This window comes from Neomonachus schauinslandi, chromosome 12 (assembly GCF_002201575.2).
Source record: "Neomonachus schauinslandi chromosome 12, ASM220157v2, whole genome shotgun sequence".
Classification (NCBI taxonomy): Eukaryota; Metazoa; Chordata; class Mammalia; order Carnivora; family Phocidae; genus Neomonachus; species Neomonachus schauinslandi.
This window is the reverse complement of record NC_058414.1, coordinates 62,315,479-62,336,995: the sequence shown is the minus strand read 5'-3', so window position 1 is coordinate 62,336,995 and position 21,517 is coordinate 62,315,479. Positions and strand designations below refer to the sequence as shown.

General features: G+C 39.6%; 1 protein-coding gene across 6 annotated transcripts in view; it reads right to left on the bottom strand.

Annotated features, from left to right (window-relative positions):
- BBS9 (Bardet-Biedl syndrome 9) overlaps positions 1 to 20,961 on the bottom strand; it is a 475,024-nt gene extending 454,063 nt beyond the window's left edge. For 5 of the 6 annotated variants that reach the window (XM_044920167.1, XM_044920168.1, XM_044920169.1 and 2 more), the window contains exon 1: positions 6,684 to 6,795. In XM_044920167.1, coding sequence (XP_044776102.1) covers positions 6,684 to 6,795 — 112 coding nt within the window. Of the gene's footprint in view, positions 1 to 6,683; positions 6,805 to 20,501 lie in introns of those variants that run through there. The other variant, XM_044920165.1, reaches the window with a different exon arrangement.
- Between the last annotated feature and the right edge of the window lie 556 nt (positions 20,962 to 21,517).

Genomic DNA, 21,517 nt, shown 5'->3' with positions numbered 1-21,517 from the left:
CCCGGAGTTCTACATACTTATTTGCTGAGAGCTTATCGCATGCTAACTAATGGTCTCTGTAACTTTTATGTATTAACTCATTAAATCCTCATAAGAACCATATGAGAGAGGTACTATCCTAAGAATTTCAATCCTGAATAGAGACACCAGGAATCCGCTGCTAGATGATCCGATGGCAGACCCCAGGAGTTCTATACAGTCTCTAGAGCCATGCTGTTCCCATCCCCTGCTAAGGTTTGGCCAATTAAACTCTTCCTGCATTTGGGAGATCTATGCCACTCTCACTCCAATCCCTCTTTTATTTATATTTATCAGAGTTGTTTCCTATAACTTGTGACCAAAAAAAAAAATTTCGGAAAGAAATTGGCAGCAGAGAATAAACTGCAGGTACCAATTCCTGCAGGAATATTTGGAAATCGGTTCTTGAGTTGAGTTGGGACACAAAGCAGTAAGACTCTAGGCAGGGTTAAATAACAATAAAATTGTACACGGTGACAGATGGTTAATCAAGTTAACCCTCCAGGCAAATGGGACCCTGTGCCCACTGCAGGTGACACTCTGGTGGACTGGATAGCTGCTGCCCTAGGCCAACTGAACAGGAAGGAGGAATGCCAAACCATATATAAGATGGCTTTTCTAAGAGCACTGGATAATTTAAAATAAGAGAATGATAAGTTTAAACCTCAAAATTTCCATCTCAGGGTAAAGAATAAAATTCAGGGTCCTTGGGACTCTGCAGAAAGAATTTCTTTCTTCTTATATCTGTGAGGCTTAACCACTAAGAATCTAATTCAGGGACTGATTCTGTAGGTTTTAAACTACAGTAACAAATGAGTATGCATAAAAGCAAAGATATTCATCACAAAGAATGGGATTACAATGTTACATAATGAGGTTACTAGCAAAGTCTAGAAGGCTTGGATATACTTAAACCTCCAAACTTTTCTAAAACACTCCTCCTCACTGAGCTTCCTATGTATCCCACCACACCCTAATCCCTATTTCACTTACTAAATAACCAAGATTCAACTTCAACACAGCCCTTTCTTCAGAGATAAGAGGAAGCCAGGATGGCGAAGTCCACATGGTGACAATTTAACCCCTAGAATCAAAATGTGTATGTATGAGTATTAAAATAGTAGAACTTTTGGGGCGCCTGGGTGGCTCAGTCATTAAGCATCTGCCTTCGGCTCAGGTCATGATCCCAGGGTCCTGGAATCGAGCCCCGCATCGGACTCCCTGCTCAGCGGGAAGCCTGCTTCTCCCTCTCCCACTCCCCCTGCTTGTGTTCCCTCTCTTGCTGTGTCTCTCTCTGTCAAATAAATAAATAAAATCTTAAAAAAAAAAAACAGTAGAACTTTTATAGTAACCAGATCTCAGGTAACCGTCTAATTCTCACGGATTTTAAGCTATGATTAATGGGATCCCCAGGAATGAAATGAATGACTCATTAAGACCCTTTTCTTCCCCAGTGGTTCATTTTTGTTGTTGTTGTTAGAGTAGTATTCAATTTTAAGAAGGTCCTATAATGTGTTTATCAAACTCAAGCCTTTTTTTGAAATCTATAACCAAAAATATTACAGGTCCCTGAAAAAGACTAACTCAAGCCACCACATAGACAGTCATGGCATCTCACCCATTTCCACAATGAAGTCAATTTACAGACTCAGAGTCCCTTGAATAAAGACAATACAGTGCACAGATGTTGCTGTAACACCACACATGTCTAATATAAAGTTTCCTCAGATCTTTCTCTACAGGACAAGTACTTATTTATCCAGGTACACTGAGGAAAGGGAAATACCCAAACTTTGTGAGAATACTGAATATTGGCTCTGAGTTACTACTAATTCGGGAAGCCTAGAAATATACTGTTGTTGCTAATTATGGAGACTCAGTGATAAATGAATTTTTTAACTTAGTTCACCCAGTGGGAGAGCAAAGCCAGCCTATGATTTCTCACCCAGTTTCTGAAAGTTTAAAGGAAATGTATTTTCACAGAAAATAGTAGAACATCCTTTTGGTTCCCTAACATGTACATGAAGGATATTATATGGGGAGAGCTATATGGAAGCCAATGGAACTCTATCTCCCCATCAGGGAGAAAAATCAAAATCAGTACCACGGGTAGGGGTGCCTGGGTGGTTCAGTTGGTCCGACTCTTGGTTTCAGCTCAGGTCTTGATCTCCAGGTTGTGAGTTCAAGCCCTGTGTTGGGCTCCACGCTGGGCATGGAGCTTACTTAAATACATACATGCATACATACATACACACACACATACATACCACTGTTAGGCCTGATTTGGGGTAGTTGTCAAAATTCAATGCCAAAAAGCGTTAATATGCATATGTGGTGATTCCTACCACATCCCTGTTTAATAACCAAATCTGTCAATATTCAAGTTTAATGGGTCTTATAGAGAGAGTTAAGGTTGATCAGTGTAACTTAAAGAGTAACCCCAAATTCTTCTATTATTCCACATCTTGTCTTTCTTGGAGCCAACTAATACAATCCATCTACTTGAATACAGTTTTAGATCTTAATAATGCATTTCTCCTTTCTAAACAGAAAGAGTTTGCTTTCACGGGACAGGAATAGGCATAGATCTTTAAATGTACTGCCACAATCCAATCTGCAGAAACCAGGACTACCTCATCATCATCTCTTAAGCGCCAAATGATGCTGAAAGAAATATGAGTGAAGCCCAGGGATCTCCAAGGATCCTCCCCCACACTGTCTGGATCAGTAGTAAATGAAACTACTACAGTCCTCTTTAGGCAAGCATTAATGTACTATATCCCTCAGGAATACAGGCCTAGACCAATTCTCTGGTCCCTCCATCTCCACTCAAGACCAAGAGCCCTAACCAGACGGAAGGTAGTAAAAAAAAAGTAAGTAGCATAGTTACACAGCCCAGTAACCAGATACAAAACAGAAGGTATCCCTCCAATATGACTTCTTCAAGTTACCATACAATTTTTTCTACTCCTCCATCTTAATTTTAAAATTTTTCCTTCTCTCCCTCAACTATTATATATAAGTTTGGATACAGATTGTATATACCACTGAGTCTAGAGGCAGCAGAATATTGGAACGTGATCATGACTAAATGACAAGGGAAAGGGATATCACCCAAAGATCCTGGACTTGCAGAGCTGGGGTTCCCTGAAAGTGCCTCTGAAGCAGCAGGTGTGCATGGTTCTTATCTCCCAATGCAGATGAGTAACAGCACGTGCTTGTGGAGCTGTACAAGGGACAGTTGCCCCTTGTGAGACATAAATGCTGAGTAGCTAAAAGATAAACGTAGTACCTATTTTTCAGTCAGCTTTATGTGTTTTCCACTTAAGATTCTTGCAGTAAACTCTCCTCCAGGCCACAGGCTGGCATGGAATCTAAACTGCACCACTCAGACTCTCCTACTCACTCCCACTTCTTACTATCTGTCTCTCCCACAAATCTGAATCGTGAATTGAGAAGAACAGGAAAGTAAGTACCACTTTAAATTCATGGAGTCTAATTTCAACTGGGATCTCAAGATTAGTAAGGAATCCTTCTATATATCAAGTTGGCTTTGCCTAAAACAATTTCAAGATGCCTAATACCACCTTTCCTCTCTCTGATCACTCCAAAGAAAAGTAGGGGTCATTATTGTCTCAACTTCCCAAACTGACCTGCAAATTTCTCTTCATCTGTATCTATTCTTACCCTCTTGCCTTCTGTCACAGTGAAAAAAAAAGTTCTCACACCTTCCATCTGCACACCTGATCCCATCTCTGACTGTCTTCTCTGGATCTCTGCTCTATTTTTTTTTTAAAGATTTTATTTATTTATTTATTTGAGAGAGAGATAGCAGGAGAGGGGGGAGGGTCAGAGGGAGAAGCAGACTCCCTGCCGAGCAGGGAGCCCGATGCGGGACTCGATCCCGGGACTCCAGGATCATGACCTGAGCCGAAGGCAGTCGCTTAACCAACTGAGCCACCCAGGCGCCCTCTATTTTTTTTTTAAGATGTTATTTTTAAATAACCTCTATACCCAACATGGGGCTCAAACCTACAACCCTGGGATAAAGAGTCACATGCTCCACCAACCAAGCCAGTCAGATGCCCCATCCTTGCTTTAATATATCCTTTATGCTATACATTGAATTTTTCCCACTTCTCTTTACCCTACATTACCGCCAGTCATCATCCTCCATGCTTCCTTTCACAGCTAAGTTTCTTTAAAGGGCCATAAACACTCAGTCTTCCCTACCTCCTACTCCTTCAGTCACTGCAAATCTAGATTTTGTTACCATTGTGCCCACTCATCCACCCTCATGGAGAACACTAATGAATGACTTGTTGCTAAATGGCATGGAAACTTCAGTCTTCGTGTCACTAAACCTTGCCTCCCAGGTACCAGCCCAACTAGTTCTGCCTCTCTGCCTGCCTTTCTCAGAATCTATTACTGTCTACCCTTCCCAAACCTCCCCCTTTAATGCTTGTATTCTTCAGGTTATGGTCTTAAGATTCTTTCCATCTTATTCCACTTTCTTTCCCCGTGCATTTTCACACATTCTCAGGGCTTCAAATACAACCAGTATATGGCTCACTTCAAAATCACTACCACTGGGGCGAAGGGCGGAGGCGCGGGGGGCGCCCGGGTGGCTCAGTCGTTAAGTGTCTGCCTTCAGCTTGGGTCATGATCCCGGGGTCCTGGAATCGAGCCCCATGTCAGGCTCCTTGCTCAGCGGGAAGCCTGCTCCTCCCTCTCCCGCTCCCCCTGCTTGTATTCCCTCTCTCACTGTCTCTCTCTGTCAAACAAATAAATAAAATCTTAAGAAAAAAAATGTCTAAAAAAAAAATCACTACCACTGGGGCACCTGGGTGCCTCAGTCGGTTAAGCGACTCTTGATTTTGACTCAGGTCAAGATCTCAGGATCATGAGATAGAACCCCGCATCGGGCTCTGTGTTAGGCATGGAGCCTGCTTAAGATTCTCTCTCTCCCTCTCCCCCCTGCCCCCATCCCCTGCTCCATGTGCACTCTCTAAAAAAAAAAAAAATTAAATTAAAATAAAATAAAATATCGCTACCTCTATTCTGCCTACTAGACATTCCTATCTCAAATAGAGCATGTCCCAAACTGCTCTCATTTACCTTCCATTCTATAAGATCAATGGGAATTATTCTTAAACTGTTATGTGTCATCCTTCAACTTTGGAGCTTATCAAAAATGCAGACACCTAAGCCCACCCTTCCAATCCACCTACCTTTGGGAAATATGGCCTTATAGGAGCTATAAATCTGAGATAGAAAATCTTCATATATAACAATCACCCCAGAATATGATGATACTGCACGGTGGTCCACGCTTTGAGAAATGATAGGCGATATTTTTTCTATGTGGGACACAAATATGAAGTGATTTTTGTATAGTACCCTTGGGAAAATAGAGGAGGCTTCTCACAGCTGGCCACAAATTGGGAGGAAGCAAACTGGTAACCCATTGCTGGCACCCCAGTGAAGAGCTCTAATAGAAATGATGAGTGAACAGTAAGCTATACAGACAATCAATCAGGATAGTTTCTAACCAAATTGAGCTTTAGATAGTTTGGACAAAAATGGGTTTGAAATTGTTCTCTTTGGCATATATTTTTATAGCCTGAGTATTCTGTATTGCCAAATAATAAGGGAATCATAAGTTTTAACAAACAGGCAGGAGACAAAGCTGATAATCTTTGAGGAACCTCTCAGGACACCCTCTGAGTAGAAGACCTTCCCATCTCCTATCAGTGGGAGGGCAGGGCCCAGATTTTCCTTAGAAACAATTTAGGTGCTCAGTACAGCTTAGTACCTCCCATTCTTCTTTGCCAATATAATTTTCTCCTTTCACCTTGCCACCAAGATTCTACTGTTTTTGTTATACACAAGAGAAATAAAATAAAGAAAATGTAAGGAGACAATATTCATACACATTGAATGAAAGAATGATTGTAAGTTTTCTTTTTAAGAGGCCAACGACTACCCGGATTACAAAAAAGAAAAGAAGAAGCTCATGACTATAAATCATTAAAACCAAATATAAGTTTCAAATAGCAATGATACAGAACTACAATGTTTTAGAGACCACTTCAAAAAATATGAAGATGCAAAGAGAAACAAATATATAAGACAGAATGCTATTTCTAGTATCATAATATGAAAATGAAAGTAATGATTTAATAATTGTTTTCTATCAACAAATAGAGCTAGAATAACTTTTCCATTCTGGTATGAATGGCTTTCAGATTTAAAATTTTTTTAAAATATAATTTTCCTTGAAAATAATTTCTAAAAATACTTCAAAATTAAAAATATTTTAGTAGCTCTACCTAATTTTGCAAAAAAATGAAAACAAATTTTGCAACAAATGAAAACAAATTAAATATTGCCTTGTAATATTTTTCCAGTTCCAAGTCATATGACAGAATCAACACAAACCAGAAAAACACAAAGAGCAAAACAGAAGTAAGAACTATATTTATCAGTCTGCTACCTAAATATTATAAGGAAAACTACCTTCAAAATTAGGACATAATTATGACAGTTCACTTAAGTTCTTTAAGTACACTTTAAAGTGAATAAGTATACTTTAAAAAACGAAGTCATTTTTATTTTATGTCTGTAAAGCTTTCCTCCAAGAGGCATGGCCATAAGTTGCTTACCTTGTCCATTTCCAGTATTGTCAATGTCAGCCAAACACAAACAGCCTTGATCAAATTCTTCTTTTTCTCCCAAAACAGTAGACCACCAATCACGGGCTTTAAATAAAGACATTTTCGTTCACTATAAAAAGAAAGCATTTATTTATAGTAAAAATCTACTTCACACCATGAATTATAAATCAATTATCTCGGGGCGCCTGGGTGGCTCAGTTGGTTAAGCGACTGCCTTCAGCTCGGGTCATGATCCCAGAGTCCCGGGATCGAGCCCCACATCGGGCTCCTTGCTCAGCGGGGAGCCTGCTTCTCCCTCTCCTACTCCCCCTGCTTGTGTTCCCTCTCTCGCTGTCCCTCTCTCTGTCAAATAAATAAATAAAATCTTAAAAAAAAAAATCAATTATCTCTTAAAGCATAGCAAATTAAATTTGGACAATGTTAAGAAAAACATTTCTGAATTTAAATTTAACTTTTTATATTTTGCAGAAATGTGTGAAACCACAAATCCAAACAACTGGAAACATGATCAGATATTTTGCAAAGCCATTGGAGAGTCAGTCTGAAAAATTTTATACATAAATATTGGGCCAATTCTTTCTTCTGGAACATTTGGTAGAGAATGACACAAAGTATCAAAAAATATTCTTTGGAGGATCAAGATTCAAATTCTAACAGCACTAATTAGTACATAATTCCTTAGCAAAATAAAATGACTAACACTGGAACTGATACACTACAGGTACTCAAAAAGCATTCACACACTTTCCCCATTCTAACTGTAGAAAGGCAAAGTGGAAGAGGGAAATTCACACCAAAACACAACCAGGAAAACTGAGTGTACAGGCATTTATACCACTATATCACTAACCACCTGTGACTCAGGCAACCCATAAAATCTCCCTCTACTTTGATTCCTCATCTAGAATGAGGATATGCCAGCCACATCTACCATTGATATTGATATAGTAAATGTGAAAGCCCATTGGACTTCTTGAATTACAACACAAACATCACACACCCTGGGATTCTATGGAAGTTCATTTATCCAACATAAATGAGCCTTTTCTTCATGCTACACTGCTTTAAATAATTGTTAGGAAATGCAGTCAATTTTCCTTATTCAAAGACATTCCATTCTATAAGGCTGCAGCAAACCTTAGCAAATACTGAACTTCTAGCAAATACTGAACTACTTCTCCTAGGGGAAATAGAAAGTTAGGCTCCTGTGAGCCTCTAGTCACAATATTTTCATGAACCAATCAATACATAACTTTGTTTTTTATGTGTCTCTGTTTAAAGATACTTTATTTAATATACTGTTGATTCACGAACATTCAAGCTCAACAGTCAACAACACTATAACTCTTACTTGAAGGAAGCTTATCTGATGCATATATTTTCTCTATAAGGTACATAGCAACCTTCTCACACTTAGGAACATTAGACAGCCCTTCACCACTACATTTGGGGACCTTTTAAGTAACAAAAATTTAAAAAAACAAATAAATAAACCCAAACCACAGAGATGTAGAAAACATGGCACTAAGTAGACCATGAAAAGGATACTTGTATATAGTATAATAGCTGAAACAAGTAGGCAGTTACTGTGGATGATATCTGCTGGAGTATGTGCATCAAGTGACTCAAATTTTTTGCCACTCTGTGCATGATTATGAATGACCCAAAAGCACCATGAGTACTGATTTTGGTATTACAAATAAATTTTAGCAAATAGGTAAACTCACAACTAGGGAATCCGCAAATAATGAGGATCAACTATACATTTAAAAAAATGTAGGGCACCTGAGTGGCTCGGTTGGTTAAGTGTCTGCCTTCGGTTCAGGTCATGATCCCAGGGTCCTGGGATAGAGCCCCACATTGGGCTCCCCTGCTCTGTGGGGAGCCTGCTTCTCCCTCTGCCTCTGCCTGCCACTCCCCCTGCCTGTGCTCTCTCTCTCTCTCTATCAAATACATAAATAAAATCTTTAAAAATAAATTAAAATTTAAATTTAAAAATGTAAATCAATCTGCTTCTTAAAGTAGGCCTTCCACATAGGCTAATCACAGAAAGCAAGACCACTTGCTTTCATTAAGTTGGCCAAGAAATTAGCTGAGAATCATGTGGTGGTGAAAACTGTAGACTCTGGAGAAGGTCAGTGTGAATTTGAATCCATGTTCCATAAAATCATGAAATCAGTGGAGGGTTACTAAAAGTCAGCTTCCTCATCTATAAAATAAAGAAAGATGTTGTGAGGAATAAATAAGAATGCAGTAGAGGCAACCTATGGAATGGAAGAAAATATCTACAAATTATATATCTAATAAAGGGTTAATATACAGAATACATAAAGAACTCATACATGTCAACAAAAAAAATTTTTTAATGGGCAAAGGACTTGAACAGACATTTCACCAAAGAAGATATATAAATGGCCAAAATGCATGTGAAACAATGTTCAACATCACTAATTATTAGGGAAATGCAAATCACAAACATAATGAAATACCACCTCACACCCACTAGGGCTACTACAAACAAACAAAAAACCCAGAAAATAACAAGTGTTGGCAAGGATGTGATGTAACTGGAACCCTTGTGCACTGATGGTGAAAATCTAAAAGAGTGCAACCGCTATGGAAACTGTACGGTGGTTCCTCAAAAAATTAAAAATACAAATTACCAGGGCTCCTGGGTGGCTCAGTCAGTTAAGCATCTGACTGTTGATTTCAGCTCAGGTCATGACCTCAGGGATGTGAGATAGAGCCCCATGTTGGGCTACATGCTGAGCATGGAGCCTGCTTAAGATTCTCTCTCTCCCTCTCCTCTACCCATCTCCCCTGCGATCTCTCCCTCTAAAAAAATAAAAATATAAAATAAAAAACAAATAAATAGATAAATAAATAAAAATATAAAAATATAAATTACCATATGATCCACCCATTCCACTTCTGGGTATATATTCAAAGGAAATGAAAACAAGAATTCAAAGAGATATGTACGCCCATGTTCATAACAGCATTATTCACAATATCTAAAAGGGAGAGGCAACCCAAGTGTCCATCAATGAATGACTGGATAAACAAAATGTGGTATATACATACAAGGGAGCTCTGACACATGCAACAACATGGATGAACCTTGAGAACATTATGTTAAGTGAAATAAACCAGTCACAAAGACAAATACGGCATGATTCCACTTATATGAGGTATCTAGAGTAGCCAAGTTCATGGAGTAGAATGGTGGTTGCCAGGTTTGGAGTGAGAAAGAAGTGGAGAGGGCACCTGGGTGGCTCAGTCGTTAAGCGTCTGCCTTCGGCTCAGGTCATGATCCTGGGGTCCTGGGATCGAGCCCCACATCGGGCTCCCTGCTCAGCGGGAGGCCTGTTTCTCCCTCTCCCACTCCCCCTGCTTGTATTCCCTCTCTCACTGTGTCTCTCTCTGTCAAATAAATAAATAAAATACTAAAAAAAAAAAAAAAAGAAAGAAAGAAAGAAGTGGAGAGCTTTTGTTTAATGGGTATAGAGATTCAGTTTTGTAAGGTGAAGAGTTCTGGAGACTGGTTGCACAAAAATGTGAAGGTACTTAATACTACTGAACTGTACACTTAAAAATGGTTAAGATGGTAATTTTATGTATATGTATGTTATATGTATATGTATATGGTAATGTTATGTATACGTATGTATTTTATGTTATGTATGTTATGTATATGTATATATGTTATCACAATTCAAAATCAAAAATAAAAACTTTTAGTTTGAAAAAAAGGAACATGGTATTATTACCACAATACTTGCTACATATAAGCACTCAATAAACCTTAGCCATTGTTACGGTTTTTACCTTTTTCTGATTTTTTTTTTAAAACCTACACTGAAGAAAAGAAACAAATGTCCTTCAATGTGTGAATAAACAAACTATGGTAAAGCCTCACCATAGAATAAAACTCAGCAATTTTTTTTAAATGAAAAAACAACAACAAGGATGGATCTCAAGGGTATTACGCTGAGTGAAAAAAAAGCCCAACCCCCAAAGATCACATATTAAATAATTCCACTTCCATAACATTTTCAAAATGAAAAAATTAAACTGATGGAAAACAGATCAGTGATTGCCAGCGTTGGGGGGGGCAGTGAATTTAATGGGCTAGGAGAAGGGAAATTCTTTGGGATGATGGAAAAGTTTTGTACCCTGATTTTAGTGGTGGTTTCATGGGATAAATTTTAATTTCTTTGAGCTATATTCCAAGATGAAAAGTGTATATAATATAAAACATAGTGAGGGGGGCCTGGGTGGCTCAGTTGGTTAAGCGACTGCCTTCGGCTCAGGTCATGATCCTGGAGTCCCGGGATCGAGTCCCGCATCGGGCTCCCTGCTCGGCGAGGAGCCTGCTTCTCCCTCTAACCCTCCCCCCTCTCATATACTCTCTCTCTCTCTCATTCTCGCTCTCTCAAATAAATAAATAAATCTTTAAAAAATATATATATATAAAACATAGTGAAATCTAAGATTTTTTAAAGTAAGATTTATAGTTTAGTTATAGTATTATACTAACATCAATTTAGTAGTTTGATAATTGTTCTGCTATCACTGGGAAATCATTACTTTTACAATTTCTATGTGAGTATATTATTTCAGATGATAGGTTTAAAGAAACAAACAATAGGAAAAAAAGAAAAAAGAAAATTCCATCCAAGGCCTCTCTTTCCACTAAAAAAGAAATTAGTCAGATAAAGGCAAAGTGTTGATGGAAGTGAAGGGAAAAAAACATAGGAGGTAAATAAGCTTATAATGAGTTTTAACATATGTGAGAGAGTTTCTGAAAAACATCTGCATCACTTGTTATTACTAATGCCATTATATAACCATACAGATTGCCAGATGACTAAACTTCAAACCTGGAGGCAAGTATAAAAAAAATGTAATAAACACTTTATTACACTTTTACTAGATTTTTTTTATTTGAGAGGGAAGTAACAGTACTTAATAAGCGCCACACAGTCTCATTATATACTCCAGATATATATGGAAAGTTGTTATACATCTATATACTATTAGACTACAATATAAAGATACATCATTCTCTTGCAGCCCAGAGCAGAATATTACCCAAATTCAATACCACTCAAAGACTCACTTGGAGGACTCACAGCACTCATCATATAGTTATTATCATGGCCATGATTTATTACAGTGAAAGAATAAAAAGCATAATCAAAAAAGGGAAAAGGTGCATGAGGCTGGGCTGTGGGGGGCTGGGGGGGCAGAGTTCTGGAGGTAATCAGACACAAGCTTCCAAGGTAGAAAAACTGGGCTCTGGGGTCAGAAGCCAGGAAAAAAAAAGAAAAGAAAACTGAACAGGGGCATCCATTGATACCAAAGGAAAACCAGGAGTGTGCCATCTGGAAGAAAATAGGGAAAAAAAAGGTATATCTAGAAAAAGAGAGTGGCCAGCTCCATGAAATGCTGCTGATATGTCACAAAGAATGAAAGCTTGGGGTCAAAACTCCATTTGGAAACATAGTCAAAAATAGAAATCAACAGGCTAACCAACAAGTATGGGATCCTTTGTACACACTCTGCATCAGCCAGTTTAAAAGGAGTCTCAAGGAGAGAAAATAGGAAGAGAAGATCTGTTCAACATCCAAAGGGGTATCTTTCCCCTCATGTAGGCAGAAGAGAAAACCTCATGGGACCTGCCTAGAGAACATATTAAACACCCAAGTAATGGTCACAAAGAAGAGTTTTTTCCATCAATCCTATTAAATAATATATAAAAAATCAAAGTGAGTATAAACACACATGACTGCATCAGGTGAAAATAGCTATTATGTGAAAATGGCCTCAAAAATCTTTGTTAATGAGCAAATTTTTTTCAGCTTGCTAAAATAAAAAAGAAAAACCCTCCAATATGAAAAACTAACTCTCCCAACATTGTCTGTAAATGGAAATGTCATCAAGCACTAATTTTTCAAGGACTTCAATCATAAAATTTAAGACCTATTCCTATTGACAAAATAACACAGGCAACATTTAGTTCCTTCCTGCTTCTCCTGCTCTCGGTTTCTCCTTAGTCACCCTCCACTTCATTAGCTGCTGAAAGCTCTCCTTTCCTACATTGTTTAGCTCCTTGCTACCCAAAGTGTAGTCCATGGACCAGCATCAGCATCACCCAAGACCTTATGATACAAAACCTCAGCCCCACCTCAAACAATATCCCCAGGTGATTCACACGTACCTTAATGTATAAAAAGCACCAGTTTAACTGATACCTGATAGCCAAAGTAGATGTTTTCTTATAGCATGGCTCTACTTTCCCACTTCCTTTTTCCTGGGACCTGTGCCACCTGTTACCTTTCCAAGCTTGAAAAAGAGACTTTAACATTAACAGCTAGAAGGTACCTAATAATCAGTTAGTCCTCTCATTCTGTAAGAGAGGCCCAGAGAGGTTAGTTACATGATTCCCCTGAGTCACACAGCTAATGGCAGAAACTTGCTTCTGCGTACCCTCTCCCTGGTCTCTAGCTTCTTGTCTTGTTAGACTGCCACTGCCTGCAATTTAATATCAAGAAAAAATGAAAAAGCATGAGTCAGTAGAGTGGGGAGTCTGCTTCTCCCTCTTCCTCTGCCCCTCCCCCTACTCATGCTCTCTCTCTCTCTCTCTCAAATTAATAAATAAAATCTTTAGGGGCACCTGGGTGGCTCAGTCGCTGGGCGTCTGTCTTCGGCTCAGGTCATCATCCCGGGGTCCTGGGATCAAGCCCCACATCAGGTTCCCCGCTCTGCGGGAGGCCTGCTTCTCCCTCTCCCACTCCCCCTGCTTGTGTTCCCTCTCTCGCTGTGTCTCTCTCTGTCAAATAAATAAATAAAATCTTTAAATAAATAAATAAATAAAATCTTTAAAAAAAATTCTCTTAGCACACAGCAGTTGTGTTCCTAATAAACTTGTATATAATAACTTTTTAACTTACTCTTAAAAGTTTTAGAAACACTAGAGTACTTTGATATCTAATGGAACTCTGATCAAATCTTTTGGTAATATATGTCTCCCATAACCATTACGCTATGAAATTTAAAATTTCAGAGGATTTCACTTTCAGAATGACATGTGAGAAGCTCCATGGACCCACTCCCCAGCAAAACTGGTGAAAATTATTTTTTTTCTAAGATTTTATTTATTTATTCATGAGAGACAGAGAGAGAGAGAGAGGCAGAGGGAGAAGCAGGCTCCCAAGAAGCAGGAAGCCCGATGCGGGACTCGATCCCGGGACCCTGAGATCATGACCTGAGCCGAAGGCAGACACTTAACCATCTGAGCCACCCAGGCGCCCAAAAATTATTTTTTAAAACAACCATTTAAAGTCTCTGGAAATTGTCCTAAGAGTATATAGAAAATAAAGAAACATAAAAAATCTACTAAGACTCAGTAAGAAAATTAAGAGTCTGTAGTATTTAAAAAACCAATAATCACTCCTTCTCTCCTCACTCCTAGCTCAAAACAAGATAGAAACTCCACTCCAGACTGGTACAGCCAAGAACAGAGAGGCACCCTCTCCCCACAGCCCCCAGTCAGAGAATTATCTTCCCTGGAGGAGCAGGACCTCAGCATTATTTTTATCTTGATTCCAGCTATCTGTGGCTGACTAAAGATGAAAAAGAAAATCTAAATCAAACAACTACCCACAAAAAAGACCAGGCTCAGATGGTGAATTCTACCAAACACAAAAAAATTAAGACCAATCCTTCACAAACTACTCCAAGAAATAAAAGAGGAGGGAATACTTCCCAACTCATTCTATAAGGCTAGTGTTACACTGATACCAAAATTAAGCAAACACAAGAAAACTACAGACCAATATCTCTAATAAATATGGATGCAAAATCCTCAGCAAAACACTAGCAAAATGAATCAAGCAACATATAAAAAGAACTAGGCACCATGACCAAGTGGGATTTAATCCCAGGAATGCAAGGTTAGTTTAACATCCAAAAATGAATTAAAATACTACACCATATCAATAAAGCAAAAATTAAAAACCACCTTATCATCGCAACTCAGGAAAAGCATCTGACAAAATAAAATCCAACCCTCTTCCATTATAAAAACACTTAAAACACTAGGAAATAAAAGGGAACTTCCTCAAACTGATAAAGAACATCTCTATGCAAAGCCCATGGCTTATACCATACTTAATGATGAATGACTAGATGCTCTTTCCCTAAGATCAGACACAAGAATAGGATGTCCATATTCACAACTTTTAGTCAACATTGTACTGGAGGTTTTAGGTCAGGCAATTAGGTAAGAAAAAGAACTAAAAGGCTCCCAGACTGGAAAGGAAGAAGTAGAACTATCTTTACTTGCAGATGACATGATCTGGTGTATAGAAAATCCTAAGAAATTCAGTGAAAAACTATTAGAGCTAATAAACAAGTTAAGTAAGGTTGAAGGACACAAAAGTATTAACATACAAAAATCAATTGCATTTCTATGCATTTGCAGTGAACAATCCAAAAAAATGAAATTTAAAAAAACAACTGCATTTACAATAGCATCCAAAAGAATAAAATACCTAGGAGTAAATTTAACAAAAGCAGCTGAAAACTATAAAACACAGTCAAAAGAATTAAAGATCTAAATAAACAGGAAGACATCCCATGTCCGTGGATATGAAGCCAGAACATTATTAAGATGCAATACTTCCCAAATTGATCTACAGATTCAGTGCAATCCTTATCAGATTCCCATATGGCTTCTTTGTACAAATTGACAAGCTTATTCTGAAATTCATATAGAATTGCCAGCAACTGGGCACCTGGGTGGCTCAGTTGGTTAAGCGACTGCCTTCAGCTCAGGTCATGATCCTGGAGTCCCGGGATTAAGTCTCGCATCGGGCTCCCTGCTCAGCGGGGAGTCTGCTTCTCCCTCTGACCCTCCCCCTCTCATGTGCTCTCTCTCTCATTCTCTCTCTCAAATAAATAAAATCTTAAAAAAAAAAAAAAGAATTGCCAGCAACTGGGGCACCTAAGTGGCTCAGTCGGTTAAGCGTCTGACTCTTGATTTCAGCTCAGGTCATAATCTCAGGGTCATGAGATCCAGCCCTGCATGGGGGCTCCACACTCAGCCAGGATCTGCTAGAGATTCTCTCTCCCTCTCCCCTCCCCCTGATGTGCATGCACTCGTGCACCCTCTCTCTCTCTCTCTCAAATAATTAAATAAATCTTTAAAAAAAGAAGAAGAAGAAGTGCCAGCAACTCAGAATAGCCAAAACAATCTTAAAAAAGAAGAACAAAGTTGGAGGATTTTCCCATTTCAAAACCTAACTATAAAACAATACAGGACAGTATGGTACTGGCATAAGGAAAGACATACAGATAAATGGAAAAGAATGGAGAGTCCAGAAATAAATTTATACACCTATGGTAAATGACTTTCAACAAAGATGCTAAGACCATTCAATGAGAAGTTGCAACAAATGGTTCTAGGACAATTCAACAGCCACATGAGAAAGAATGAAGTTAGACCCTTACCTCAAACCATATAAAAAAAACTAACTCAAAATGGATCAAAGACTTTTATGTATGCTAATGCATAGCTAAAACTATAAAACTCTTAGAAGACTTATTAGAAGAAAACTTAAAAGTAAATCTTCATGATATTAGATATTGTGATAGATCCTTAAACTTGACACCAAAAGCATAAGTAACAAAAGAAAAAATAAAGGGACTTCACCAAAATTTAAAACTTTTGCTTCAAACAACACTAAGAAAGTGAAAAAGACCCACAGAATGGGAGAAAATATTGCAAATCATATCTCTGATAAAAGACACATCTGGGGGCACCTAGGTGGCTCAACTCGTTGAGCGTCTGCCTTCGGCTCAGGTCATGATCTCAGGGTCCTGGGATCGAGCCCCTCATGGGGGGGGTCCCTGATCAGTGGGGAGCCTGCTTCTCCCTCTCCCTCTGCCTCTCTCCCAGCTTATTCTCTCTCTCTCTCTCAAATAAATAAAATAAATAAATATATATATATATCTGTAACATACAAAGAATTCTTATGACTCAATAATACACAGACAGAAACCCAATTTAAAAATGGGCAAAGGATCTGAATATATATTTCTCCAAGTCAGATATACAAGTGGCTGATAAACACATGAAAAGATGTTCAGCATCATTAGCCAACAGGGAAATGAAAATCAAAACTACAATGAGATACCACCTTATATCCACTATGATGAAACAAGTTTGGGCAAAGATGTGGAAAAATCAACATGCTCATACACTGCTGGTGGTAATGTAAAATGGTACAACCACTTTGGAAAGTGATCTGGCAACTCCTCAAACAATTAAACATAGAGTAATCATATGATCCAGCAATTCCAGTCCAAGGTTGCAAGAGAAATGAAAACATATGTCCACATAAAAACTTATACAGGGGGGCGCCTGGGTGGCTCAGTTGGTTGGGCGACTGCCTTCGGCTCGGGTCATGATCCTGGAGTCCCGGGATCGAGTCCCGCATCAGGCTCCCTGCTCGGCGGGGAGTCTGCTTCTCCCCCTGACCCTCCTCCCTCTCATGCTCTCTGTCTCTCATTCTCTCTCTCTCAAATAAAAAAAAAAAAAAAAAAAAACTTATACAGGAACATTTATAGCAGCATTATTCATATAATATTCAAAAGGTAAAAATGATCCAAACAAAAGGTAGAAACGATCCAAATGTCTATCAACTGATGAATATATAAACACAATGTTGGCATATCCATAAAACAAAATATTATTCAACAATAAAAAAAAGAAATACTGATATAAAGGAAAATAATAGCTAACAGTTACTAATCATTCACTAAGTCCCAGGCAGTGCTCTAAGTGCTTTGCAAGTACTCTATTTTAATCTTCAAAACAGAACTACAAAGTAAAAGATAGGTACTATTACTCAGGTATCCCTGAATACAGAGAGGTTAAGAAACCTGCCCAAGTGGTCACAACTAGTAAGTAGTAGAAGTAGCATCCCAAAGCAGGCTGTCTACTCCAGAACCCTAAACATTCAGTGAAGCCACCCCACAAAGAATAAAAAGATATACTCTGTTGGTATTAATTGTAATCACTGCAAGTTCAAACTGCAAGAAAGTATTTCATACACCTAAATAAATTTTTTGTTAAGATTTTGTTTATTCATTTGAGAGAGAGAGCAGGAGGAGTGGGGAACAGAGGGAGAATCAGACTCCCCATTGAGCAGGGAGCCCCACGAGGGGCTCGATCCCAGTACCCTGGGATCATGACCTGAGCCTAAGGCAGATGCTTAACTGACTGAGCCACCCAGGCGCCCCGACCTAATTAATTTTTTTAAGGATGACTAGAAAACAACAATGTGAAGGTTTTAAAGGGTCCATACCTATAATCACAAAAGATTGATTTCTTATGCTTCATTAGAATAATAAATAGAAGATAACCTCTTTATCCCCTAACTCCAGAAATACTCTTCCATACTTGACACTTTCTTATTTTTAATACTTAACATATATACATTATCTTCCACATCAAAATTTACTCAGATTTAGTTCTCATTTAAGATATGGATGTTTTAACACCCCATTGGCCTAGTCCTACAATATGGAAGGATGACTAGAAGAATTGCTGCAACAAAAATAACCCCAAGAATCCTGTGGAAAGAAAATGTGGGGGTGCCTGGGTTGCTCAGTCAGTTAAGCATCTGATCTTGACTTGGGCTCAGGGTTGCTATCTCAGGGTTGTGATCTCAGGGTTGTGAGATTGAGCCCCAGGTTTGGTTGCACACTGGGCGTGGAGCCTGCTTAAAATTCTCTCTCCTCTTAAAAAAAAGAAAAAAGAGAGAGAGAATATTTGGATTAGAAGGTAGATCCTGGAATTAGGAGGCTAAGCTGCTGACACTGTTGTTGTTCATATTTGCAGTTTTACTTTCTCCAGGTCATGCTAGTCCTGACTCAAATTTTGGAAAGTAGGAATCAGGTCATCCAGGGCAAGAAAAGTGACAAGTATATGTAGAATTAGAAGAATGTTGCTTTTGAAGACAATATTATAAGGAATCAGTATTGAAATTTTCAATAAAAGACACAGAAGACAAAAGAGCACAGGAGAGGGAGTTAAACAGACCTGGGTTCTCTTTTCCATTTCACACCTCAGCAGAGTGACTTGAAACAAGTCCCTCACCTTCTAATCTCCTAATGGTTCTGGGGGGTGGGAAGATAAAATGGCCTAACACATGTAACTGCTTAACCATAGGATGTACTCAATAAATGTCAGATAATGTCAGTAGTAACCTAGTAGTAATAATAGAAGTGGTGGTGGTGGTGGAATGTATTCTGAGCAATGCCAATCTGAACCTCTGGACTGAATATTTAAATGCAACATTTAAAAAATGGGGTGCCTGGGTGCCTCAGATGGTTAAATGTCTGCCTTTGGCTCAGGTCATGATCCCGGGGTCCTGGGATCGAGTCCTGCATCAGGCTCCCTGCTCCTTGGGGAGCCTGTTTCTCCCTCTGCCTCTCTCTCTCTCATCAATAAATAAATAAAATCTTTTAAAAAAATAAAAAATGACAGTAATCTTTCACTGAAATGTTAATCAACAGGGATGTTTTATAATAACATCATGTGTTTCGATAATTTTTGAGAAATATTTGAGTCTTTATTCTGAGGGATGAGACTTGCTACATACATCAAAAGATGTAAAACATTAACAACTACTATATAATATTGATACTGGATTTTTCCCCTTCAGTGAATGTTTTCATCAAGAACTTGTACCATAAACATAAGTGTGTGGTTGTAATTTAAGAGCAATTACACACAATTACACAAAACTAAAAATTCCTTAAACTCAAATAGCTTATAAATTATTTGCAAGTTTTTTTTAATTCTCCTAAATAAGGATTTAGTCTATTCACAAAAAAAAAAATATATATATATCAGCAATTATTCTCTTTATGTATTTCTAACAAGTTAGAAAATCTATGCCGCTCTAAATGCTGGACAACTTTAGTGAAGACCGATAGTTTTCCTCCTAGTATCTTCAAGTTGTGTATGTGTGTGACGTGGTTTCATGTTTAAAGGAAAAGTGAGGTGGCAAAAAACAAAACTATGAATTTCTCCATTAAAGTCAATTGTAGGACTTAATTAGGGAAAGGAGATGCTGATAAAAATCAGCTCCGTTCATCTAAACTGCTGTGGTCTGCAATATAGAGAGAGAAGGAGAAGCAGTAATCCTATTGCAAGAATTAGAGGGTATTAGTGCATGCATCCTACTGCAGTCGTAGGCTGAGAATTGCTTTGACCATTTGCTCACAAGACCTGTTGAAGAGTCATGGGAGGAGGATGCTTGCGCACCATGTGACATTTCTGAATGGAATCTTTAAAAATTCTTATCACCCTTTCTTAAAAATGTTCATAAGATTCCACACACTTGGGCGCCTGGGTGGCTCAGTCGTTAAGCGTCTGCCTTCTGCTCAGGTCATGATCCCAGGGTCCTGGGATCGAGTCCCACATCGGGCTCCCTGCTCGGCAGGAAGCCTGCTTCTCCCTCTCCCACTCCCCCTGCTTGTGTTCCTGCTCTCGCTCTCTCTCTGTCAAATAAATAAATAAAAATCTTAAAAAAAAAAAAAAGATTCCACACACTTTGTGCACCTAGTTGCGTTTTGTTCGATTTTTAATGCAAACATCCTTCCTAAGAAACCTATCATCCAATATCCCCCAAAACCATTCCATGGCATCAGAGAATCAATCTTGCCCACAAAACAAAACACAGAAAGGGCATTCACGCTCCCAATGTTTAATTCCAGACATACGCTTACCTGATGCCGAATCAGGTGGGTCCTGCCCCACCTTTCCTCGAACTCTCCGCAGATTTCCCTTTAAGGACGCCTACCAGGGTCCCAGGGCTGCAACGACGAGAGCAAGAATGGAGAGTGCAGAGCAAAGCAACCCCTCGCTTCACTACTCCCTGTCGTTCCCCTGCTCCAACTTGTTCCACGTCCCAGATAGAAAGAGCTTCACCAGGGAGCACCACCAGCTCCACAGAGTTGGAGCGACACCCACAAGGAGTAAACCTGCATCCCTTCTGTGTCAACCCCGCAGACACGCAGGGGAAACGGCATCAATCCCTTGGAAGAGACCAGGCAGGCCAGAACAACGGCAAGTCCCGCTTCTCACAAAGAGGAGGAAATGGTGAGGGAGGCAGTCAGTGGGATGTAGCAGATAGAGGACAGCAACAGCGGAAGGGACAACTCCCCACTCCCGCCTAACTCCAAGCCATCTTCGCCCTGTTGTCATAGCACTTTACAACGAACGCCGCTGCGCAAGTCGGATGGCTGAGCTCCGATGCCTTCTGGGGGCTGTAGTCCAGAGTGGCCGAGGAGGGTGGAAGGTGGAAGACTTTTTCTGCTTGGGCCTGGTTGGAATCAGATTTCTAAAGGAGGGGGCTGGAGCGAACCACTCCCTGGTCCTTATTAGCACAGAGATAATTAATACCATTCCCTTTCCGGTCCTTGGACAGTTCCTCAGACGTAGGCTCCGAGGAATATCCGCCTCCTGCCTGCGCTGTGGACGCAGGCCACGCCCCTCCCACGCCTACCCGTCCCGCGTGTCAGCGCGTGGGGTGGAGCTTCCCGCGGGGGCGGGGCTTACGCTGGAGGGGCGGAGCGTCTGGGCTTTTCCACGGGCTCGCGCGTCCCAGACTCCCGGAGCAGTTAATTTCCGCGATCCCAGGCGCAAAAGGCCCCGTATGTGAACCAGGCGGTGGTGGCCAGGGTGGTCTCAGTAGCGAGCGCCAGTGTGGGAGCTCCCGTGGCGGGGGTGGTGCTGGCCCAGT